This window comes from Lytechinus variegatus, chromosome 11, assembly GCF_018143015.1.
Source record: "Lytechinus variegatus isolate NC3 chromosome 11, Lvar_3.0, whole genome shotgun sequence".
Classification (NCBI taxonomy): domain Eukaryota; kingdom Metazoa; phylum Echinodermata; class Echinoidea; order Temnopleuroida; family Toxopneustidae; genus Lytechinus; species Lytechinus variegatus.
This window is the reverse complement of record NC_054750.1, coordinates 22059727-22086881: the sequence shown is the minus strand read 5'-3', so window position 1 is coordinate 22086881 and position 27155 is coordinate 22059727. Positions and strand designations below refer to the sequence as shown.

At 36.8% G+C, this 27155-nt stretch overlaps 1 protein-coding gene across 1 annotated transcript; it reads left to right on the top strand.

The window, feature by feature from the left end:
• Window positions 1-940: 940 nt before the first annotated feature.
• LOC121424303 (beta-3 adrenergic receptor-like) lies at window positions 941-27155 on the top strand. Its single transcript, XM_041619933.1, has 6 exons — window positions 941-1187; window positions 16107-16390; window positions 17599-17901; window positions 18423-18546; window positions 19839-20255; window positions 26345-27155. Exons 2-6 carry the CDS (start codon window positions 16194-16196, stop codon window positions 26771-26773), a joined length of 1470 nt encoding a protein of 489 aa, XP_041475867.1. The 5' UTR covers window positions 941-1187; window positions 16107-16193; the 3' UTR covers window positions 26774-27155.

Below are 27155 nucleotides of genomic sequence, written 5' to 3'. Positions count from 1 at the left end.
GATGGATTTAAAACTAATTAGTCCGTATCAATAGAACCATCTGACACATTATCTACCAGCTTTTTGTCTCTTATCTCCCTCTCTGTCTCGTTAAGATTTTTCACCGCCTTTCCAATTTCCTTTTCCACATGTCCAATGTATTTTATCTCTTTGATCTCTCTTTTCTACCATACCAATCATTTTGTACCATCTTGTTTTATATTTCCTTACTTTCTTTCTCCCCCTCGTTTTCTTTATTTCGTCTTTTTCAACACTGTTCTCTTACACACACCGATACTTCATTATATTGACCCATTAGCTACCTACTCTCACACACACACAATCTCGGGTGAAGAGGCTAATTTTTGGTTGCGATCCTTAATGAGAAGGTAATACGTCACAACATTTATCAACAGCCACCGACCAATTGTATGCCTGCCTCTATTTAATAGACTCCTTTCTAGTCTGAGAGGCTTGTGTTTTTATGCATCATTATTTAAGACCTGGATGTACCGTGGCATATGATCGTTTATCATTGAGGTCTTTGAACCCGTTTTCTAATATTGTTTATTGGATAAAACTATATAGAATATGAAAGAAAGTAGACTGAACCAAACTTCACACAGGGTAAAACCATATTTCTTGTTGAAGGCTAGAGCCATGATTGATTTTCTCTTTCCAGTTCCATTTTAGCGTAGTATTTATCACTCTATTGAAGACGTTTTGAATTGTTATCAAGGTGGCAGTCTGCATGTTCGTAATTAAGTTAAAGTTATAATTCTATACCCATGAGAACGGCAACAAAAATTAGATAAACTTTTATTCGACTATCATTTTGTTTCCCCCTCATCATGATCCATTATTAGACCGAAACGGCTGGGATTGAGCCTAGCTGATGATAGCAGCATCGCTCCAGATATTCATCCTTTCTCATCCAACCATGGATGGCAAGACATAAAACTATCAGTGTCGCTCTCTTACTCACCAAAATGAGCGCGAGAAGCGATGAGTGAACATCGCCGGATCGGAAGATAAAGGAAAACTTTGTTGTCTTCGGAGCGTTATCCGGGGCTGTATTGGCAGCTGTGTTGGATTCGAATAGGACTTTCAATTCTTGTTTGGGATTGCGAGGTCGTGACAAGTTGGAATTATTTGTCTCTCTTGATTGGTTTTCGGACCAGTGTTTCGGTAGCTTTCGACTGGATTTGGTGAGGAAAATTATATTATTTCATGTTATTAAAACATGTGTTTTGTTATTGCGATTTTTTTTATGTTGTATGGGCAAAACAATTTCATGCTTAGTTAATTCCAATTATTCTTTCTTGTATAGATTATCTGAAATACATTCATTGTATTTGGCCAATTTTAGTCTTATAGATTTTTTTTTCTCTCTCTCTCTCCCGCTTTTAAGGAAGTAGGTTATTATGGTTATGTTAAGCTTATGAACAGTATTTGTATACACTTTCCTCTGTTGTTCATATGTTATGTATCAATAATATTGTTAATATTTCATTATCAAGATAAGATGATTATGTATCAATAATTATCATAGAATGAATAAGATATAAGATTTCCTATATTCTTGCAAACCTAAATTTATCATATTTTAGCGATTCATCTTTATTCTCGGGATTAATCTGAATTGTTGCATTGGCCTATTTTTTCATAATTTGTAAACTATTTAAAAATTTTAATTGATTTTTTTTATTCATATAATTCTTTTGCTATAAAGTTTCAACAAATTATCAGACTCCACAGAATATTGAATTAATTTCCTCAGTATCACTGATGACTTCACATCTTCCAAAGATAGCAAACGCATTTTGTTTGAATTTATATTCTACTGGTAACTACATAGTGCCACACAATTAATCTGGCAGAGAGTCTCACAGTGTGTCAACAGTGTTTTCAGATTGTGTTTAGAGTGTGTTCACACTTTTTCAGGACCACAATGTGAACCCACCTTCACACTCAATTTGCGCATTAAGTGTATATTTGATTTTCACTGAGTCCACTATGTGAACACACTGTATACATGTACCATTAAGGTATCCACAGTGTGAAATTATTTTCACACAGTTAAATTTACGCATTAACAGTGTATATATTTCATTTTTACTTAGTCCACTGTGTGAACACACCGCATACACGTAAAGTTTGTCCACAGTGTGAAATAACATTCACACTGTTAAATTTGCACATTAACATTGTATATCAGATTTTCACTTAGTCCACTATGTGAAATCACTGTGAACCCAGTGTGAAATTACTTTCACACTGTTAAGTTTTGATATTTCAAGCGTGAATCACGTCTTCATAATCATAGTCAACTATGTGAACACAATGAGTGACCTCCCTCGTGAATTTTCGGGGGGGGGTATAGGGGATATTTACCGTGTGACTGTATCATATTCCTATTATTCATTGAGTTTCTGAATATAAAAACGGCCCAAGTCCAATTTTTGGCGAAATTGCGTTAGATATATGGGAAATTGTTCCTTATACAATGACTCATCTTGTGTATAAATGTTAAATCTGAAATCATCTCGGAAATGCCTTGAATAAAGGAGGAAAATCCGGTATGAGTGTAAGAAAAGCCAAAGTCCAGCACTTGGGCTTGGATTCATATTATGGCACCCCTTCTCAATACTTTTACTACTAAGTCCATATTATCCTAAAAACGACCCCAAGTCCACCAGACAAAAGACCCCGCACCCTAGTAACATGAACAAATGTACACATTATTGTTTTATGATTTTTTTTCTGATGTCTTTTTGCCAAATATACTTTTATTGCCAAATTTAAAAAATTCAGTTTCTTTTTTTTTCGTTCTTTCTCGAAATGACCTCCGATGGACTTCATATATTCAATTCAAATTTTTTTTATGTCGTCCAGTTCCTTCTCTCCACCGGAATATCAAGACACAGCTGGTTTTGCTACAACATAATTATGCCAATCAAAAACATAGATACAGTTTAGATTTTGATCAATAATAGCAATTAGAAAAGTGAATTAAAATGCTTCTCAATTATTAATTCAAATATAACGTAGACCAGTTACGATATGTTTTTTTTTCTCGCAATCGTCGGAAAATAAACTACTGAAATTGTCAAGTGAGATTGATTTCAAATTATGTTTAATGCATAGTTTTAGGCGTTGTATGATTTGTGTTCTTTGACAAGCCTAAATACGAAGCAAGTAAACAAAATAGGAGATTAATTAAATTATGAACATGATGAAAGCAGGATTGTGAATGATTCAGTAAAGTACGAGGGCGTTTAATTCATATCAAACTTTTGAATTCTAAAGGTAAATAAGGAATAGAAACACGTATCGATATTTTTGCTTGCTTGTTCACTGCTATCAATATATATTTTGCAAGAATTTCTATTGTGAGTTCTGTTTTTAAATATAATCATCGTAGGGTAAGATAAATTGGGTTGCAGATTTTGTTTTACTGATCATGTTCAGGGTAAATCTGAAATGAGTTCTGATTTTTTTTTCTTAAACTTTTCCATCCCTTTACTCAAGTCTAAAAAGAATATTTAAGTGTGCGATGTAAACTGTAAGAAAATAATATTTGATTAGAATTTGAATTTGAAGTTCCGAGCTGGACCACATCCTTTAACTGATATCATGACACATGTCTACTCCTCAAGTACTTGTCTTCTTTAATGATACCTATAGTCTAATAAAATAATGTGTATATTTAATGGATGCAGAACACTGAATTGAGAAAGTTGAACCTTCTCTTGATGTTTTTATCCAATAAAATATTTCTAAACATATAAAAACTCCATCATGAATGGTTAAGAAAAGGGTTGACTTTTATTAGGTTTTGAGATGACATATCGAAAAAAAAAGTTACCCGAAGCTCTATTCAATATTTGATGAAGGCATGCTATAAATCAATACCATTGTTCTCTAATGATGCATCTATTTTTATCGAGGATAAGATAAGTAAAGAGAAAGAGATAGTACGGACAGGAAATGGAGTTGGAGAAAACATAATAAACGTTTCATCGGAATCAAATATCCAAGTCTTAATTTATTTACTACCGGAGGTATTATTTTAAAATATATCTGATTAATTGACATATTTTTCGAAGTGATGTGGACCAGGTCTGATGAGGACGACGGAAGTGTCATTGTCGTATGGATTTACAGAGATTCTTTATTCAACATTCTTTTTCACAAAAGCTACCTCGAATCATGATATTTTCTATCTTAAAATATCATTTTTTCCTCACTTCGTTTGTATAATTCATGAGCATTAACCCGTTCCTTGATCATATTGTTCATTAATTGATTGATTTTCTTCCTTTCTCAAGATAAATCTTTAAAACAATAACACTGATTTTTTTTTCATATTTCTTAAACCCCCCCAAAAAATCTTACTGCTAGCAAGTTTACATGCAAGATAAGTAATTACTTCTCACAAGTTTTACCAAAGTCTTGATATTGGTATATGCTAAACAGCAACACTGGTCAAACCGTCATCATAAATTGGCCCCGTATCACAAACGTTATTGATTGATCGCTAATAAGAAAGAACAAATCTGATTGGCCGTTAGTCAGTGAATACTAAGCAAAATGCACATGCAACGATGGTTCTAATAATTGGCTATTTCATTAACCGATAATCGCTAACCATTGTGTTCCGGGGCACAGGTGGGCATTTCATCAACATTTTCATGAGACAAGTTGTCACTCTGACAACTTTCCCTGATTCTGATTGGCTGAGAGGTATTGTTACTATGGTAATTGTTGGATAAAACAAATGTCCAACAAGTCCTTTCATGAAACGCTCCCCTGATCGACGAAAGAAAAGTTATTACGTTATAACCAAGCGAATACCGTCGGTCGTTTTGGAATTGGTTTTGTTGGTGTGAATTTAGCATTAATGAGATGGGTGGTATTCTGATTGCCATGGTTTAGTGAAACCTGGGTTAACTTAAACCAAACTTTAATGGAGTGCAAGTGGTCAACTCATTCATTAACTGAAACTTAATGATATCCTGCTTCAAAAAGAAAAAGTTTTCAAAAAAAAATAATTGAGTCGTAAAAGGAGAATAATAGGAAAATACATAAATATAATAAATTATGATTCATCAATTAATTGATTATAATTGCCACGAATATGGAATAAATATTTTGAAGTCAAACATTATAGTTTAGACCAGGGGCGGATCCAGGATATTAAAAAAAGGGGGTACATTTTCTCAAAGAACAAAAAATAAATGATTCTCATTATGTGCTTCCTCAAATAAGACATGGTGTTTTTTCATGGTGAAGTAACAGGAGAGTGTTCAATGAAACAAGTAGTGAGTAATTCCATTGACTTATTATTTTGTACTGAGCCAATCAGATGCAGTTTAGGAGCTTATAACAGTCGTAATTGTTTCATGAACTGCTCTTATAATGCTGTTTGTATTGACTCATCACATTTCACTCGGTTTAGAGGAAACGTGCATGATGATTTTTTCTAGATAATAAACCTCGGTTATATGAATTTTACACAATTTACTACGTTCATATCTACTTGAGATGACTCTGTACACTATACGTTTTACCCAATATGGGTCCAAACGAAACATGCAATAATCTTTTACTTTTGAAAAAAAAAATTAGTGTATTTTTGGTAAAAATCTATTAGAATTCTGGGTGATATTGACCAATTTTTATCTGTCGGACACATGGCTGTAATTTTTTTTTTCTGGGGTGGCAAGACTTATTAAAATTTTCGACGAAATTCGAAAGCGCGGGAACGACACCAACAGATTTAACGTGGGGAAGCTTTTGCATTTTAAAAAAGTGAAAATTGAATGAATCTGTGCACATCTTGGTTAAATTTGTGGACATTTTCAGTAAATAATGTAAGTTTTCAACATTTCGGGAGAGTTAATTGCCTCCCCCCCCACCCCCCCCCCCCCTTCCACTGCGTATGGTCGTGGTCGGATACATATGCATATTCACCAAGAGATTGGTTAATGCGATGAATCCTTTGTTATTGTGCACTCTAGAAACCCTCTGACCAATCCTCTTTGATGGTAGACCCAATGTCGATAATTCCGGCTATGCCCACTGATTTTATGAAACCGATAAAAAAAACACAGTAAATTAACGTATCGATTCTCAACTCATTGTGTTTGAAGTTTGTATAACTGTTTCTCAAGCACCGCACTTGAAGGAAAACTAAATTTGGAATCTGTCAAATTAAAATAGATGTTTGAAGGGTCATTACTCCATTTAAGCTAAGTTTGTTATTACCCATTAAAAGTTTAATGTCTAAATTATTAAAATTTTTCAACTTCGGTTATTTGCACATCGAAAGTGAAATTGTTTTTCATTTCACAATGAGTGCATAAGATGTTACGAGATATTTGTTCTTCCGACTATGATTAGATTAAAACTCCTATTGAATTTTGATTTTTACTCAAGTGCTCAATTTTACCAGTGCGTTATGTAATTCTTAGAATAAATCTTGGGTATTATTGTATAGATATGCCATATTTTGCTAAACAATAAATTGTATTACACGGGTTCATTGAGTTGAAAAAATAGATGAATTTTACAACTTCGGTATTATATTCTCCCATGTCTAGAATAAAACAAAATCTTAGATAATCCTTGAGTGTGGGTCATATAAGCATGGTAGGAGATTACTCGTTTAGACAATAAAACTACAAAGACATTTCAGCGATTACTATGGTTTTATTACATACGCATTGAAACTATTTCTGGATACAAATCGATCAATTCTTGCATGAATGAATGAAATGAATTTTAAAAGATTATGCAAATTGACATTTTCTTTATTTTAAAGATAAAAAGTGACTATCAGACAGAAAAAAATGTTCTTTGCCAATAAAAACAATAGCAACTTTCTTGCCTCAGAGCTTTATTCGATACTCTCTCACTAATGAATAATACAAATAACTTCGCTCAATTTTCTTTTGGTTGTGTGGTTATCCCTGCGGACAATGACATATCTTTCAAGTTCATTATCTACCCCTTCCCGACTCGGGTGCGCGACACTCCCTTGAGCCACAGAGGACCTCTGATCTCGGGGGTGGCTCAGATCGACCTAAATGATTGACAGTCATGGAATGTTTCATTTATCAAAAATGAATGAAAAGTGTTTTTAATGCTAGTTTCCAATTTATCAAAGAAAATAATAAAAAGCGCCATATATCTAAAAATATTCCATTCCGAGACGTACGCGTTGTTGTTATTATTATTATTATCCCGGCTTTAGCTCGAGCTGCCTTTCAGCGCTCATGCATTCAAGGAATTAGTCCTGCCTGGTACTCATTCACCTCACATTGGTCGAGTGCAGCACAATGTGGATAAATTTCTTGCTGAAGGAAATTACGCCATGGCTGGATTTGAACCCACGACCCTCTGTTTCAAAGTCAGAAGACTTATCCACTGGGCCACAACGCTCCACAAAAGCAGAAGATCGATAGGAACTGTGTTATCCAAAGCCTACTTTTTTTCAATTGTGCTAATTCTACTACCAGCCTCGTTTTATGTTAAGTGTTGCGTTTAGTGTTAACTTGCCCCAGAACTCCCTCCCTCCTACTAGACGATCTGGTGCTGTTGCAGGCTTCTTCCTGTCTTGTAGAACTTGACTTTCGTTATTATTAAGCGAATTGAAATTTAAAACAACATGCCACGTCTGGTCAATGTTTGGAGCTCGCAACATTATCATGCATGTCGCGGCCAAATACAAGAAATAGCCAAAAAACCTTATGCCAAAAAATTCTTTGTCTATTTTAAAACAAGCACGAGAAGAAGTTTATAGATTTATATCGGTTCCAAAGGATTCATGATCATACAGGTATCTATTTTTTAATTGTATACATAGTAGGATTATCTAGACATCCAAAAGTTACCGTCATGTTTAATAATGTATATTGACTTAATGAATTGGTCTGCGTAGGTGTTGCTTTATTATTTTCATTATTATTATTATAGCTCCAGTTTCATGGCAATGTTTCACTTTATAGGCCCAAATATACCTGGTATGCATCGTTATTCACAAATCAGTATCGTTTATAGCCTTCACGTGCCTCTATTAATTTGAATTTAATTAAAACCCGGTGTCTGTTAACTTGCTCTGAGTGGAAGAGGTGGGTAGAAAAGAAACTTGTGTTCGAAAATTAGGCTCAGATCATTATCATGTTTCGGTAATTGTTTAATCATTGGCTTACTTGACTACGGTACTGTCTTCCCCTGCCTTTTTCCCGTTGTATCTGTTCAGATAATGCAATATCTACCCCCTCGGCAAAGGTTTCCAATCAATCGCTAAATACCAACGACCAATCAAGATCATCGTTGCATGTACTCTCTGTTAAAAATACTTACCGGAAGCCAATCAGTTTGATTCTTTCATATATTTGTAATTCATCACACAAACCTTTGTGTTACGGGACCCAGGGTAGTTTCATGAAACTGTTCGTGATTAAAGAAGAAAGTAAAACGATGAAGCTAAAGTTTCAATGAGGATGTAAACAAATTTGGAATTCACTCGAACCCTGATACCGGTGTGTTGGCTCAATTGGTACAGCGTCCGTCTCACAACCGGGAGAGGTCGGGGGTTCAAACCCCGGCCGCGTCAGACATGACGTAAAAAGATGGGAGTTGCTGCTACCCTGTTTGGCGTTCAACGATTAAAGGGATAGAGCCTCGTCGATCTGGCGCTGCACAGTAGCTCCGGGCCCACGATCAATTGGGCAAAGCAAATTTTCGTAGTATTTCATTTCATGTCTATTTCGAACAATAAATTATGGATTTATCATTTTATCATTTATCAATTTTCGATCGATAACACACTTTGCAATAAAAAATACTTGCTAACAAAAGAAAATAATCAACAGGTGGGATCAAAATTTAGCAAAATGGATTTGAAACGATCATTTATCATTTATTACAGCATCTTTTTTAAGAATAAATCCTGCAGTCATGCGTAAACAAAGTAAAATCAACTATACGCAGGTGTTTGTGGTGTTTTGTTAATCTTTGAATAAATTAATGCAAATCTATTGTTTTATACACGATATAGCCCCAGGTATAACACGTCCCTTGTTAAGGAGCATTTATTCAGTATGTACATTGAGAGTCATAATACGGGTGCAGCTACTCCAAGCCTCCAACATTCTGGTATATATGACACGGACCAATGTCAAGTTTAATGAACCAAATGTTCGATTTGTAAATGCACTCTAACATAGCAGCTGCAGAACTCGGGAGAAAAGTAAATTTGTTATAAGAACGTTCTTAATCATGTAAACACTTCAGATCACATGTAAGAGGAATCTATGTTTTCTAGCAGTTGTGTAGATATTGAGTTACATATATGTACACTGCTGTGGGTGCCAGCGCCTTAAACTTATTCTTACAGTACAATGGCGCTATATACAAATGTTGTTATGATTATCGTCATCATCGTCGTCGTCGTTCATTTTAGATTAAATATTTAATGTTCACTGCATGTTTATATGTAACTTGTTTTATATGCACTGTGTCTGGAAAAAAAATGTTTAAATGAGAAAGAAAAGAAGAATAATGAATCCCTAAACGAAGAAAATATCGTCATCGTCGTTGAAATCAATCAAATTCATTATAAATGCATAAAAGAAGAAAAACAATGATTCTGGTCGCAAAACAAATACTTTACCTGTAAAAACATTTTAGTTTCTCTTTACAAATAAAATTACAGGTCAATTTATCCTCTGCAGTATTAGTAGATATCTGAAAAAGTATATATTTCAAGACTATGTATTTATTACACACTGTCAATGAGAGACCACACACAGTTCATTCCCCTTTAAAACCAGGCAGGTTTACTAATAAAAAAAACCTCATATTAGTCGTGCATGGTTATCATTCAAATGCACTTTATCAGACACCGCACAGACCAATTAATTGATTATTGACTTTAACAGTATAAAATGCCTCATATTTAGCGTTGCTCATTCAGAAACATGTCCTTGACTGAAGATTATACTACCCGATAAACCCGACAGGTCATGCATGCTCATACATAGGGAAGGGGAAGCAACTTATCATTTCCAAGCCATTAAATGGCGCCAAGTGAAATTTTGGGGTTGGACGCAGCATTGGTTCATTCATCGTCACAAATTTTAATTTAGAGAACTGATGATCTAAACTAAATCTTTTGAAAAATGGTACTTTCAATGATATAAAGTAATTTCACGGTGATTTTATTCGTACAGTATTTGTATTATTATCTCTTAATAATTTTGGGATTCTGAGCTTTGCCTCAAAATGGACATAATCAGGAAATATCGGAAAGCCAGTGAGATCATAGTTATTGTTTTTGTTGTTCTGCTCTGAAGGTCCTTGAGCATCTAATCAAGATAGAAATTGCACTATATAATTTTTATGTATTATTATTATAATTATTATTAATATTATCATTATTATTATCATCATCATTGTCATTAGTATCAGTATCATAGTCCCTTATATGGAAATATAAAAAGGGATAAAAATGAATTTTAAAAATCTTGAGAAAGTATAAGGTAGAGAAAGAACTGGATGTGCATGGTATAATGGAATTGCGAGAAAGACGGGAGGAGGAACGAGAGAGATGTTTTGATTGAAAAATATATAGCTAAAATGATAAATACGTGCACAGAGATAGATTCATAGTGATGGAAGGGTAGAATGTTCGAGAGCAATGAGCGTGAATATAGTAGTTAATTAATTCCGAAATAGGAAAATTTTATCTATTGTTTTTTTTTGCTTATTGTCTACATAATCGTTTGTGATAGTGTAAAGTGTGCTACTAAAACACTGCTAAAGTGTTTATTGTCTTGTCTTACTGAATTATGTTCGGAGGAATGTATGATATATCGCTTCCATGTCACGGTAGAATGTTCTGAAATTGTGACATAGGTATTTTATTGCTACTGTCATCGTAGTCTTTGAGTCAGTCTAAGAAAGCAGCAATTGGATTGTGTTAAAATGCAATAGACTAATAATGCCCAATTTTTCATAAACCAAACATAAAAGACTTGCATTGAAACAAAATGTTATATACAAGCTTACACATGTTTAAGATGTAATTTTAATGAGTATTCTACATTCCGAAGTAAGACTAGCCTGATCTTGAACAACATGAAGTTCTCCAACAGAAATATCGAATTGGTTGAACATTCATTTGAGTCGCATTATCCCAATTCGAGTTTAACGTTACAGACGGTTAGACGTATTTGTTGCTTCTGCAAGAATTTTTTTTCCTTGCAATATTTGCTATATTCTCATAATTGCGAAAACGTAAACGATAATGATGTAAGAATTAGAAGGGCCATTGTTAAGATTTCAGAACGGGGAAATTCCCTTTTCTTTTTAAACTCTTCCCAATGATGCAAAGTGGAACACTTGAATGGCAGGTTTCATTTTAAACAATGTAAGCTCTCAAGCTTTACAGAACGATTAAACGAAATAGGCAAGTTTCGATTAAAAAAAAGAATGTCCCATTTCCGGATTTTTGTGGGGGGGGGGAGTCAATATACATTCATTATTCGAAGAAACTTTGCCAATTCATAATGTAATCTGGGTAAATAAAAGAATCCAAACGAAATACTTTCTCAACTGGAATCTTAAGTTGACTAATGCTTTTCCAAACTCCCCATGTACAGATTGTTTGTTTATGGTTTGAATTTCGGTGCTTTACAATTAACTTTAGAATTTGGATCATGTAAAAAGAAACCACTTTTCACTGTCTTGTTCGCAATGTGGGCGGAATAATCATGGCAAGTATTAGAAATCATCAGAGAGAATTGCGTGTCATGTGAAGTTCTACTGCACAGATTTGATAGACATGGCGGATCGTGCACTTAAAATACTGTAATGAAAAAAAATGTGGGAAAATGTGAAACAAGAAAGAGCGAGCGTAGGCATGAAAAGCGGTTGATGGGTCTGATGGAGTTCTGAGGTCGGACTAAGAGCACTCATTTAGATAAATCTTTAACTTTCTTAATCTTTAAGAAATGCCTTTAGTTTAAAGGGGTAATATACGGGCTGAAAATATTTATATCTAAATAAAAAAGAGTAAATCCACAGAGTAAAATGCTGGAAATTTCATCAAAATCGGATAACATTTCTTGCATCGACAAGTATAAACTCATTCGTTTTGATTCAAAATTGATCTATCGTTGTAAATTTGCAACTGAAATTTAATTGCAAACATTTTCTTGCAACCCCAATCTTGTGTTATATTTTGCTGGCTTTTTGTTCAAAGAAAAGTCTGAGGCTGCTCTCGACTTCAAAATACGGGCCATAGACTTTTTAGCACTAGCGTACCTACGGGGGGGGGGGCAATCTGCCCCCTGACGAGTGTCACAACCCATGCAAATGACGTATCCCTGCCCCCTGACGAGCTTGAAAACCTCCCCCCACCCGACGAGCTTGAATACCTGTTTTTCCCCACTGACGACCTTCTTTTTTCTTTTATTTTGCTTGTAAATTTTTTTTTCTGGTACGATTGAAGACCTTTTTCATTGAAGACCTTTTTTTTAGCTTGTCAAATTTTGGGGTGGACGAATTTCGAATTTGCCCCCCCCCCCTGTGAAAAATCCTAGGTACGCCACTGGACTGTATAGGGTCTGTTCCTACCAACATGGCAATTTTAATTCAGTTGTTAATTTTCCTCACCACGCCGCACCGGGTCTGATTAATGCTTTCAATAATTTTGCTTGTTTGTTGATTTGCATGTTATTGTTATGGTTGGCGAGTAATTAAATCGCGCCAGTTGCTGCATAGTCATCACCGCAAAACCCCATGGCTGAACATCCTCCTTCTCTCTCTCCTTCGCTCCCTCTTCTCCATTTTCTCTCCCCACTCCTTCTCTCTCCCTCTCTCATTGTTTCTATCTTTCATTCCCTCTATGCACCTTTATTTATTTGACTCACGAAGCCTTGATCGAACCTCGTTGCATCCTAATAATTTGGGCTTGATTTTGAAATCAACACAATTTCGCGGTGGTTTGTTTGGTATCGAAACGTGTAACTTATTCTATATTTCCATCTTACTCTCTACTATGCGTCTGTCTTTCTATCTATTTATTTTCTCTCGCCATCCCGCATCTCTCTCTATCTACCTTTGTCATCTCTCCTTTCTTCCTGTATCCATTTATATACCTGTCAACTATATCTCCCTCCCTCTATCGTTATTATCGTTATGCAGCTTTAGTTTTATGCGCTATTTCAAAATCATTGTTATGATTGTGGAAAATTAACAGCCCACGTCTCATGTAAATTCAATTTAATATTGCTTCCCGCGATGAAAAACACTCCCTTAATTTCTCCCCTCGTCTTTTCACTTGTCTTCTGTGGTAAACTGGCCACCATTTTCTATCTAAATAATGGATTTCTATCTCCGCCTATTTTATCATCTCGAACAATACTTTGATTTACCGAACTGTTATTCTAATAACTTGCTCATTAGCATCCCATCGTTTTCATCAATTTTGGTTGGTGAAATAATAATCATCCCGTTGTTAATTTTCTCGGCGCGCACTTTGCAGTGTTTGTTCCACCACAAACTCCTGTCGAACTATTGTTCTTTTTTTTTTTTTTTTATTCTGCGGTCTGTCCGTTTTCTTGACATTATAACCAATCTCAAAGTTAGAATTAATGTGCTCATTTTCATCCCCACTGGTTTTTGTTTAGTTTTTTCTACCCTCTCCCTCCCCTTCTCTCTTCCCCCTCTATCCTCCCCCTCTCTCTTCCTCCCTCTGTCTTTTACGTACTATATTTTGCTCTCTTTCTCAGCCCCCCCCCCTCCTGTCTCCTTTTCTCTCTGATCCCCCGTTTCGCTGTTTTAAATATCGGCTTTTATTTTGTATTTTGCAATCACATCACTCAATTTAACTACGTGGACTCGAACCCAATTAAGAGTTTATTAGCCGGTTTCAGCTTCATTGACCGTCATTCAAAATCAAGTTATGAAACTATCAGCACGAATGTTGATGATTGGCATCATAATTGAATAAACGTCCTGCGGTTTTGCTCAAATGCTTTTACTCTTTTATTTCATATTCATCTGATGATTATTAACCTTGACGATGGCGGGGAATAATGTTCGACTAAAAATATTTTAGAGTTTGCCGGTGTCTCAAAGGCTTTTTTATTAATAAGGAGAGAATTAACTTCACCTGACTGAACATGTAGAGTTGCTCAGCAGCGAAAATGTTTTAGCGCGTAATGGCCTTCTCGAGCCTTCGGTTGTGAAAGTCAGAAAATCGGGTGAAGCTCGAGTGTATATTTTCATTTAATGGTGGATTATAAATAACCTAGTGTTATGAAAAGATTGTAATTTTGCTTACGTGCAAGAACAAACTCAAGTTTTTAGAAACACTGATAATGCCCCTATATGAGTTTGGAGTATTTCCAGCTTCACCATTTGATAAAAAATGAGGTTGCCAACATGAATTCATCATCAAAACAAGATAAAGAGAAACTATAAATGAGAAACAATGACTCTATGTCTTAGTGATTCCACCAGGGTGGACGAGGCTCTTTACGTTCATACTTTTTTTTAGTATTCTTCTCCTGATGTATACTAGCCATCGAAAACATAAAAATCCCGTCCTTTGTTGACGTATATGGAATAAATAACCTTATCACATCGACACCTAAAGCAAAAACAAAACGATAATCGGGTCTATTTCAAAATCATATTTCTAAATTGGCAACAACTCTCATAAAACACAATCATCATTGCATCATTACCTATAGACATGGTTTGAATTTCCTTCTCCAATTTTAATGTCAGTTGCCTGAATGGCAAAGGGTTTTCGTGACAGTTTGGAACATCAACGTTAATCCCCATGCTGATGTATGTGATATGGAAATGAGGAAAATCTGGATTCGAAGTTGCAGCGAAGCAGGAACTCCCTATCCAGATCGATAAATTGCTTCCTATTATTAACATGTCTAGAACATGATGGATACTAACAGGTTGCTATGGTGATGAATATCGTTAATGTGCGCAGAATAAGAGTTTGAAAGAAATCAAGTAAATACATTATAAAAAAAATTGTGCCTAGCATTTACCTAAAAAACTTCTTCTTTTTTGCATAATACAAATACTGAATTTGCAGTAGATGCAGACTTGCAAACTTGAAAGAAAAATGGAAAGGACTAGCAATATTATTAAATATATTTTTCCTTTTTAAAGTCGTTTTTTATTATTGTCTGGTGAATAGTTTTGTGCAAAAGAATAATAAAAAACATAAACAGCACATTAATGTGAATAGCTACCAAAAGAGTCTTTGATATAATAATTTCCTTCAGCAAGAAATTGATCCAAATTAGTATGTTCTGCACTCAACCCAGGTGAGGTAAATTATAAATGGGTACCGGCTATCCTCAAAATGCTGTGAGATTTGGAATTGGTAGACTCCTATATCCGGGGTTGCTTGAGCACCTACAAGCTTTGACAAGGTGGACGTGCATGATACAAATAGTCCAATTATTATCTCTTAGATCTTACATATCGAAAGACGTTAAAAACATACAATTTTGTAAATGCGATACCTAATAGTTATATACAGGGTTGTGTCATTGCATTCATTTTGTCGAGGAAACTGAAGACTATTATTTTCTTCTAAAATCAGAGATTAGTCTTTTCACCAGTAAACGTATGGGTAATTTGTTTAATCGCAGATGATATAGAATTAAAAAAAAACACTTAGAACTCAGTTTATGTACACAATGCTATTGGTTACAACAAATTGCCAATGGACAAGCGCAAGAACATATTAAATAATTATGTGGTCACTTTGAATGAAATGTTTATTGAAAGAAGCTCTTAATTTCAGGCCAAGTTATACCTCAGTCACCTTTGTTCTACGGCGGCCAGACGGCGTGTCGAAAACAGCCGGTTTGCTCATTTTTATTCACATCAACTTTCTGTAGCTGATAACCGAAATTGTATTAAAAAAAAGCTGTTTTCGACTCGCCGTATGGCGGCCGTAGAGCAAATGTGACTGAGGTATAAATGAGGGTGGTCGGTCACTCGGTCGTGTCGAGTAATCGTCTCCAAAGCACTTAAATATTAAAATGACGTCACTGATATCGTTCTATTTTCAGATCAAAACCTTCTCCCTGACGAGACTAACAAGGCGACAACAAGTGGTGTCAATCTGTGGTAAACCATAGTTTAGTTGACGAGTCGCCATGACGGGGCCTGCTTACGCCCCGCAGCCGAACGATGCGACTGGAGAAAAAATGGCAGGCAGTGATTCGGATAGTCTCCTGGCAAGACTTTCATCCAGCCCTGCCCCCAGCGGCATGCCGTTGTCTATGTCAGAAATTGAGTTTGATGAATCAAACGACACGAGCTCAGACTATTTTTATGATGAACACTTAATAAGGTATGTTTTGCATTTTTTGGGGGTGTCTTTCAGCTTGTTTGTTGTGTCATAATTATGCAAGCCTGCTAACAAGACCCTGTCTGGGAACGATTTCTTTTTAAACAGATGATGCTGGTTTAAACTTGACAAGCGAAAAGGAGGATTTCACTACAAACTGAATTTAATATTTGGAATGTGATTTCTGCTGTTATACCTACCAGATACCAGCAGCTACTCTAATAGGGAATAACACACGCAGCACTTAAGGCACCCCGGCCCCTAAAGGGTCATGTCTGCTTAGTTGTATTTTGTTGGGGTGAAAACGGCCTACACATATTTAACTTTGTTTGTAATTATCTAAAAAAAATTCTAAAGCTTTTTGTAAAATTGAAGTTCAGTTATGTGATACATGCAGGCATCCAATGGACCATTATTATTTCAACATCTTACCTAGATATCCATTCATCGAATGTAACTCGAAATCTCGAATATGATATGGTATTTGATGTTTCCAATAGAATACAAATTAATAGTCTTTCACTTATTGTGAATGACGACACTTGTTTATTACTGTATTATGTCTGTTTTGTAATTCTTTAGATGTATTTAATCATTTTGTTGTGAATTTCGAGATCTTCACCGAGGAACGACTTGATTCGCTTAAAAAAAACATTTGAGTAGAATTGTATATTGCGCTTATAAGCGACTTCAGATGTCAGATTAAACAAATATTTTCAACACGTCTTAGAGTACTGAGCCTTATTTCCAAGATAGATTCTTGTAAGGCTTATATATGCACACCTAGATTAGTTTTCTTGGGTGAATTCTGTCAACACTTCATGCAACAAATCACGAATCCACCTCAAGGGACTGGGAAAGATAGGAGGTTACGTTTAATGACATAGGACGGAAAAGTCCTTAAGAACGCAAATACTGCAACAGAATTACGTAGAGCATACATATTATGCATACATATTATGCTCTCCTGACTTCTGTTGCAGAATGGTCAGGGGTGGGACGACCCTTGACAATTTGCCAAGGTACGATGTAAACTCATAAAAAGCCCATGTGCTTTCATACCCGCAAAGAATACCCGAATTCGTTGTCAGGGGTATTTGTTTCCCTTTCGTTAAGAAAATGCATTTTACCATGAACAAGTAGGACTAACCCTCATGATGTATATGATTACACGTTTTCTTTCTGTCTGCAATCTCTTATATGCTAAACAGAGTGGTTAACATTACATCTTTCACTTTCTACGGATTCATCATCACTATCGGTCTGATCGGCAACCTCATCGTCATCTTCAGTATTCTTCGTACGTACCGTCGAATCTCTTTCACCTCGATGATGCTGTGTAGTCTGGCTGTAGCCGACCTCCTATTCACAGCCGTCTTCATCCCGATACAACTCTATACCAGTTACCACTCGAGTTGGGGTTTTGGTTTCTTCGGCTGTTACCTCATTGCATTCCTCTGGTTCCTTGGGCCGGCTTCCTCGGCGATGATGCTGCTTGTTATCAGCGCTGAAAGGCAAGTACACTCTTAAAAAATATTGGATAAAAATTCTCCATGAGGGTAATTACGTGTCCAACCAACATTGGGCATTTCTTTATTCATTTATCCAGTGTGATGAAAATTTTGCCCATTCTAATTTTGCTCTTACTGGACAATATGCTTCCCGCATTTGGGTAAAATACTGCCCCAATTTGTTTGGACACATAATTACCCTCGTGCTGATTAAAATTTTACCCAATATTTTTTACAGTGTAAAGATCCTTGAATTCGATGTTGATATTACTGTTAGGAGAGTTACAAAATCTATCTATTTGTCCACGATAACGTTTGAATATTAATGATTACCAAAAGTGACTTACACCCAGATTTTTATTGGACAAAAGAGTATAAATAGATTTTCGGGAACTTTTTTATTTACATTGTAAAAATCTATGTTCACATAGAATGTCCTTTAATATCCTATAATAGGCAAAACAAAATTCAACAAACGCTTGCAACATAAATCAGTAATTATTTTCTTGATGCATATTTTACAGGTACATCGTTATCATCCACCCGCTACAGGCTAAAGTTTTCCTTACGAAAAAAATGGGACTAATAATCGTAAATGTGACGTGGCTAATAGCGATTCTATTGTCCTTAGTTTCGATCCCATTCACAGTAAGTATTTTTCGTCAGCTGTAGCACAAAGCTTATACCATGGTCACATTTGATCTACGGCGGCCGTACGGCGAGTCGAAAACAGCCGTTTCAACATTTTTTGTACCAACTACATATAGGTGATTTGAATTGAAATTAATAAAACGGCTGTTGTCGACTTGTCGTACGGCCGCCGTAGATCAAATGTGACCAAGGTATAAACAATCAATCGTAGTGCTGATAATTCCGATTGATCAATGCAATCAGTCGTAGAATTCATACTGACGATTAATTGCTTAATGGCTAAGCTTTATGTTTCAGGACCGTGATGTTCGTTTTTGATTATCAATCTTTATGTCACAGACCCACCGTTGAAAGTAATCCCAAACCTACCGGTTTTATGCCATATCGTCATGATCGTATAGTTTTGGCCGATCTGCATGACCGCACAGAAACGTTATTAGCGCTAAACAATGCGATAACAGAGGCTTTTTATATGTTACAACAGCGATGCCTTATGTTACAATAATGCATTACTTACGCATTGAAATAAAATTTATTGATTTCTAAATCCGAATGATGTGACTGGCTTACTGTTGGCGCTCTGTTTGGCTAACAACGTTTCTGTGCGGCCGGCACTGGACTCTGCACTCGGTGAAGCATTACACTTATAGGGAATTTACGAGTCGGGACGGAAACAAAAAACTTTTCGGCAGCGGTCGGAGTGCCTTTGAAAGCAATGGAATATAGGCCTATCCACCACCCTGGACTAAAGATTTACAGTGATGCTTAAAAGTTCGTGAACCCACCAGAAAATGAATATGATAGTGTTCAAGTTCTGCCATGTGTTAGATATTTAATTGTGAAGTCAGGTGATAAAATATTGCATTCAATAAAGTTTATTTCTCTGGGCTCGCCGAACATTGTAGTGCTGTTGTCTCCATTCAAAATCCAGCATGAAGGGGTGCATCTTCTAGTTGGATTCACAAACTTTAGCATCACTGTATATGCCTAACCCTGAATGCAAATAATTATCATCAAAACAGTTAAGATGGAACGCGGTTGCTTTCCATCGAGATGTCAGGCATGTCCGGAAGCCTCCATTATCCATCATAAACTCTATCTCAGTGTAAAACTTTTCAATCATTATTATGGCAAAGAAGAGCAGAAGAGAATGTTCTTGGAATATATTTATTGTAAAATTTATATAGTTACGCTCCGAAAATTTTAATGTCGTGACAAATGAATAGTGACTATCAATCCTGACTTCTATCACTGCAGTTCTTTAATGTGTTCCATATTCTTTGTTCCAGACGTATGTGCAGTATGATAACGAGGGAGAAACTTTCAATCACTGCAATCGGCAAACATCAACTTATACTGGAAAGGTAGTTAAAATATTCTTCTTCGTCGGTGTGCTATATGCCCTCCCCCTCCTCGGTATGTTCTTCTGTAACATCCGGGTTATTATCACTCTCCATCGTAGCAGCCGTGTCACACGAACCATGCAAAGTATAAACCTTTCCAAGTCCAGCTGCAGTAACAACGGCGTCCGCAGCACGACCAGTTACAGCGCAGCAAGACCTAGCTGCGGTATGGAATCGGAGATCAGCACGGTGGTGTCACACGGGGGTATGAGCAACGGGGCGACAGGTGATGCAGCAACCATCCTGAAAGGCGGTGGGAAACGCAAAAGTAGGATGCATTCGACATTGCAAGAGAGAAAGAGGGTAAGAAAATTGTATCACGATCCCACATCTGAGTTATTGCTTTCACAGTCCGTGCTTTACCCCCATGCTTTATCTATAAGATAAGTTGAGGCCAGAGATTACGCCTGACGTTGTCCTAAGGTTCCTCTGAGACTGCATCATCTAGCATTCTCGTCCCGGGGGGGCCACTTACATTGACGAGTGGATACCATGCGCTACCAAAAAAACACGTAAAAAGGATTCCCGTACTTGTTTAGGGGTTCATTTCAGGGAATATTTGCCGTTTTGTTTCCAATACTTGTTAAGGGTAGGATTTCACAAGCCAATACTTGTTAAGGGGTGCATTTTCAGAATATGGAAATTACGTGTTTAGGGTGCTTTTCGAGACCCCATGGTCGCACATGGTATCCACTCGTGAATGGAAGTGCCCCCCCCCGGGATTCTCGTGTAGTTTTTCTTAGTACTGACTGGAAGCTATCGCTACGCAAACCGTTACAATCTGATTGGTGTGTGACTCATCTGCAGACCTGGCTTCACACAATGTTAATACAAGTGCAGCCTCGGGGCCATACTTCTGAATGACTTGATACTGATTGGTTTGCAACATAAGTTGATAACTTGCTCTATCGGATGGAGCCTGAGATTCCCTACAATCCAAATATAGATACTGTTCATTTCAAATCCCAACATATATTTGCACTTCGTATCTAACTAAATTGTGAGCCATATATACGTTGGCAAAAGCTGTGACGTCAAAACCCTCACTCATTTACAATCCTGTCACGCGCCACTCTGGTTGAAAATATGCCAGGGGACGTTTCATAAAGCTGTTCGTAAGTTAAGAGCGACTGGTGATCCTTTCTTACGCGCTTGACCATCGCCAATGAAATATACCATTTTCCACAAGAAAGGATCACCAGTCGTTCTTAAAGTCGCTCTTAACTTACGAACAGCTTTATGAAACACCCACCAGGTAGTTTGCTTAGCCTATGTAGGAATACGCCTAACCTCGCAGTTGTCCCTATATGTGATTATCGACTCTGCATTTCTGGTATCAAACTATCTTCTGTGTGACGTGGACTCCCAAGATAAGCCGCTCTACAAAATCATGAATTTTTGTTGATTTTTTTCAATGATCTACGCGTCTATTTTCAACATAAATCATGGCACCGTTCTATCCTTTTACATAATCTATGTATAACACCTTGTAAAAGGCTGTGGTATTTGAACCATTCTTTGTTAAGAGCTTTAAAAATAAATGTAATTTTATTTGATGATATGATCCTGAAAATTAGGGATAGGCCAATAGCCCGTTCATCTTGGTAATCATTCTGGAGTACAGATTTGTTCAGGGCCAGTGCCAAAATTTGTAAGGGAGGGACGGCAAATTAGTTGGAACATAAGACCCCACCGACCCCCTTCCGCCAATATTAGTGTGATGGATATAAGGTACAACTCCACCCCTATACTCTTTCTTCCCAATACCACTCCCCTGACTTTGACCTTCAAATGCAATTTTCTCAAACTCAAACATACAGAGCGCTCTGGAGCACCATTAAAGGTTATCAACATTAACTGTTTAGTCAAAGGGCATCCAATGTAAGCGACAGCTACCACTTTAGCTCCACTGGGCTATTTCCGGTTATTAATAGATGGGTCCTTGTATTACAATAAAGTGATCATTGCATGGCGAACTTTCGGATCGACCAAATGATAAAGTCAATACAGCGTTCGCCTTCTTCCGTCCCATGCTAAGCTCGTTCAAACATCGTTTGACAAGGTAACTGGTATATACCCCGGTTTTAGCAGGTATAATTACGCATCGGTGCAATATTCACAGGTTACCACTCCAAATTACCCACCAGCCATGCCAGGCTTTTTATAGCTTCGCTGTGAAAAATGGGACGAAAGGGTATGATTATATCGCCCTTAATTGAAGCAGCGCTCTCACTTATGCCCATTATAATCACAATAAAAATGCTAGTGAAAATGGTTTGATGCCCGATAATGGATATCTAATTAAATTCGAGTAAACGGGCGCTGATTTTCAGGCTTGATATTGTGTGATTTTGCGAAATGAGGACACTTGTTGTCTTATTCCAATATCAAATTGCATGCACTAGGACACAATACAGTAAATACTGTCCATTCAGGATTGCCATTACAACTATAGAAAATGAATAGGGAACCTGTGAAGTATTGAACATGTTTGGGATAGATTAATAAAGAGAAATTGTTTCCCTCGATCTCCAAATAATTCTTTTTAAAGGAAATTAATTGGTTTAGTATTCGAAATAGCTGAATATAAAGTAAAAGGTCTTTAATACAAAACAGATTGCAGACCTGCTTCATTCAGGTTGCTACATAATCCGTTTACCATTCGAATGAAACCTTTTACAATGTTCCGATCTAATAATCCTAATCTCATTGGTCTATTTTCGTGAACGCGTCTCAAACTGGAGGGCATTTCCATGCATCTGTACAGCTCCTTGACGGTTGGGTGTGTATACTCTCACTCACACCTACCCCCTTCCGACCCCCTTCTGCTCTTAATTCGACAAAATAATGACTCAGTTTCATCGACCTCTGAAGGAAACCTGCATGAAACCTTCCACCTCGAGGCAACAGAAAGGGACTGCAGGAAACACGCGAACAAACATTATTCTATCACCTCAGTGGTAAAAACTCTACATCGGCTATCGAACTTTTTCGTTGAGATGAAAGGGGGTGAAAGGGAGCGAATTACATCCTTTGTCACCGAGGGGTGTACTTTCAGCCCGGATACAGTAGCAGAAAGATGAGGCATGGATGAGAGAAAGGGTTCGAGGATAGATGACAGTCAGGTGGATTATGCTGCAGTCACACCACCGAAACCGACTCCAAACCGACCGATTGTATACTATTGGTAATAATGTACCAGCTTTGATCGGTCTGGTGTCCGTTTAGCCCTTGTGACTGGGGCATTGCTTTAGATATAATATTCCCGTGTTTGGTCGGGGTTTCACTATCAGAGATTGACAGAATGGTTAGATTCAAATAAAATGGTTCAAGATTGACGGGTAGAATGACTTAAGATGCTTGGAATCAAGAGCAATACTGAGGTATACTTTTATTTTGAGAGGCAGGCTTGATGGGGGTCCCATTTGAGATGTCAGGGGTGAAAGAAGTTATGAGGAAAAAGAACGAACATGCACTCTCCGAATGTGCATATTACATGAGCAAGGGCATCACCCTGAATAATAATAATCTTAATTCCGATGAAATCTAGTGGTATTTCTTACATTTCGTTATTCGGATATATTGTTCGCTTGTTAATTTAAAGTCTTGAAAGTAATTCCTTTGTGTGTGTGTTTGTGTGCGTTTTTCTTTTCATTTTTTGTAGTGAGCAATGTTTTTCTTCTTTTTAATTATTATCGCCCATGCAGCCAGTGGTAGCTGTATTTCCGCATGGTGAAATTATCATAAAATGTAAAAATTTTACGTTTGGTATATATAAGTCCTCTTGATTCTGAATAACTATATTAAGAGAGGAGAAGTGTTTTTCAGCCAATAGTAATGCACGTATATACTTGTAAAATCAACGTGTCAAAAGGTTTATGCACTATGTACACTTCAGGCTCGCACAATGGTGAATATAATTTCGTCACCCGCCCCATCCAGACTCCTGACATTTAACTTAATGAATTAATGCCCACCATGCTGCTGATTATTATAATGGATTTTATAATGGATTTTAATCACACCTACACAGAACATGTAGGCTATTGTATCTAGCATAGCTCGGGGACATGTGCGTTATTTAAAAAAAAATGTCTTCCATTAAACCAAGGTAAATAAGTTGTTTGATGTTTTGAAAGGTTGAGGTGCTTCCGCCAGTCTGAAAGACAATGTCCCTCTTTCTCCAGTTATATAAAGCTAATCAATTAGTGTCTGGTAGTATAGGCAGATTCTATAAATTCTCGGGTGTCGTTCTTCCAAGAAAATCACCCCGATCGCAATTTACTCTTTCAATATTTATGTTTTGATTGCGGCAGCCTTGATCAGGGGGGGGGGGGCATGAATTACTAATACTGACAGACCCGAACAGAACGAGATAAAATGATAAGTTTGAATAATTGCTTCGTATATTGAAAATAAAATTGTCTTGTTGAAAACAAGAGTGCTACTTATTCTAAGTGGGATAATTGGTTAACCTCACCTTTTTCAGTCACTGACTTTAGATATAAAGTATTCTCGAGAAATACTGCAATAGTATAATATTGATGTCATCAATGGCGGATCCAGAAGTTCTCGCGGGAGGGGCCCAAAGGGGGGCCCGTTTTTTCGCGAAATTATTTCTAACAAGCAACCAAAAAACAAAAAGATCAAACGTCATCACATTTTGGACTTTCCCGTCAAAATCATTTTCGCACGTTTATCCTCTTTATATTCATGACGCATTTCTTTCTTTAAAAAAAAGTCTGTATTTTCGTTTTGATCACAACTGCCCCCACTTTTTCTCTCACTAGGCCTACCATTCTTGCCCCTTTTTGTCCATCCCTTCCATGACCTTTAGTACTGTCACCCGAATAGTTCACCATCCTACAGCCGGACACATTCTAACCTTAATACAATAATGTTGGATTTAGTCCTTCAAATCATTATAGGAAATCACAGTTTCTTTGTAACTTCCGTCTGATCTAGTTGAGATCCCGTAATTCAATTTCTTAACATTCGGATAGAGTAGCTAAGTCAATTTCATGCGGTCGGACAGAACGAAGAAGCCGAAATGTGTTCGCGGCACTATATATTTATCAACACTGAGGTACATTAATGGTGCAACCAGCGAAATATTTCCTGAGGGTGTTTCATTAAGATGTTCGTGGATGGCGATGTGGGATATTGAGTAGACTGTCAAGAAAGGATGAATGCTTGTTGTATATAGATATATTACAGTGTTCCGTCTTACAAAGAGTTACGATCGATCCAATCAATCTTAACTCTATGGAACTCCATCAGTGTCATAATTTGTTCTACAGGAAATTTGTAAAATGTCCTTTCTAAACAAAGGGGAGCACACTAAAATCTCAAGAAATCAACGAATTTATGGATATACATTCATATCTAGATTTTTTTTAATAAACATGCATTTTATATTATGTTGAATTAGCTGGCCGTCTACAGTTGCAACTGATTGGATCAATCGTACCTCTTTCTAAGACAGGCCCCAGATGTCACACTTCTATTGAGTAAAATCGCTGTTTGAAACTTTATACAACGCTGTTACAAAATCAATTTTACCGTTTGATTTCACTATTAAGTTTCATTTCACTATTTAGTTTCCAATGAATTAGGCGTGTAGTTAACCTATTTAACAAACTACGGGATTTCGTATAACAAACAGCGTGCTGCAAGGTTCAAACGAAAAAATATTAATATACGTGTAGTCATTAAAATGGAGATTCAGTGGTTGAATTAAATCTTGTCTAAGGTCATAAGTATTGCATTGAGATTTGAGCCCCGTATTTTGTGATTAATAATCATGAGAGGTATTATTGCGTCCATGGTACTCCAACTCTATTCAAAGTAGGATGTCACTGTTATAGAAAGGGGATAGAAAAGGAAACAAACACAAGGAGGAAGCTGACTGAAAGGCGAAATTGCATCATGGATTGTTTCATATCTACTGTGGATGTACAGTATGTAAAATATTTATTGAAGACAATACAGTCTGACAAAAATCTGATCAAATCCGGGACCATCTAAAGTTCAATTAACGCATATCTAATAGAATAATTGACATAAAGAAATTCAAGTTCCTATTAAAATCATGAATAAATGTCAGTTCGGGGAAACGTCTGATTTGTTACACAAACCAACTCGTAAATCTCTGTCACTTACCCTGTTTATGCACAAACAGCGTCAAACTTGTTGCAGTAGATCCAATCAGTAATGATTTGCTGTGAGCGATACATGTGTCTTTTTTAACTTTGAAGAACCACGGAGATATGTGTTTGGTCCTTCAATATTACATATTCATATGAAAGGTATGAATTACGTTGATTATTGCATTATTTGTTTTTTCTAATGATTGATTTACTATTCTCTCCCCCCCCCCTATCTTTAAATAGGTGATGGTTCTTCTGGGCATCTTAGTTGTAACCTATGCCGTCCTGTGGGGACCTCTGATGGTTTTACTGATACTCGGTCTTCACGTGGAAATCGACGACACGGTCAACAGCCTCCTCTCCATTGCCTTTCATCTCCTCGCCATGTCCAACAGCGCTTTCAACCCCCTGGTCTACGCTCTCATGTCACGAAGCTTCAGGAAAATCATCAAGAACGCATGCACCTTATGTTGCAGTCGCATGCCGTCACCGCGGCTACAGCTGCGAAATTACCGCCTCACGTCGACGCGTGACCGCGGTTCCAGCCTGTCTTCAACGCAAATGACTCAGTTCTCTATGCGTTCTATCAATAACGCGGACTCTTTGAAACGATCTAACGGAGCGAACCCACATGGGTATATATACCTCCGTAATAACAACGTGCACTCATAAAAGCATAAATAATGTGACTCAAATTTGGACATGCTGTATAGCTTCTCTTATTGAGTATTCATCTTATCTATAAACGGATCTTTGCAATACCTTGAATATTTCATTTTGAAGATAATTCAAAGACACGTAAAAAAATGATAAAACTCTGTTGTTCTTATCAGGTGTCTACTCCAACATGCTTAATTCTTGAATGAGCCTAAGGATTAACATCTTTAGATTCACGAAATATATTTATAAAATATCCTACTTTTTCATTCAATGTGGGCCTATACCTCTATTCGTTAGCCACCTATCAGAACCAAACCAAATCATTCGGGAAGGTGTTTTTCCCCTCTTTCAGCATGTTCAGGTAGAAAAATGGCATGTTTGGATTATTCACGTC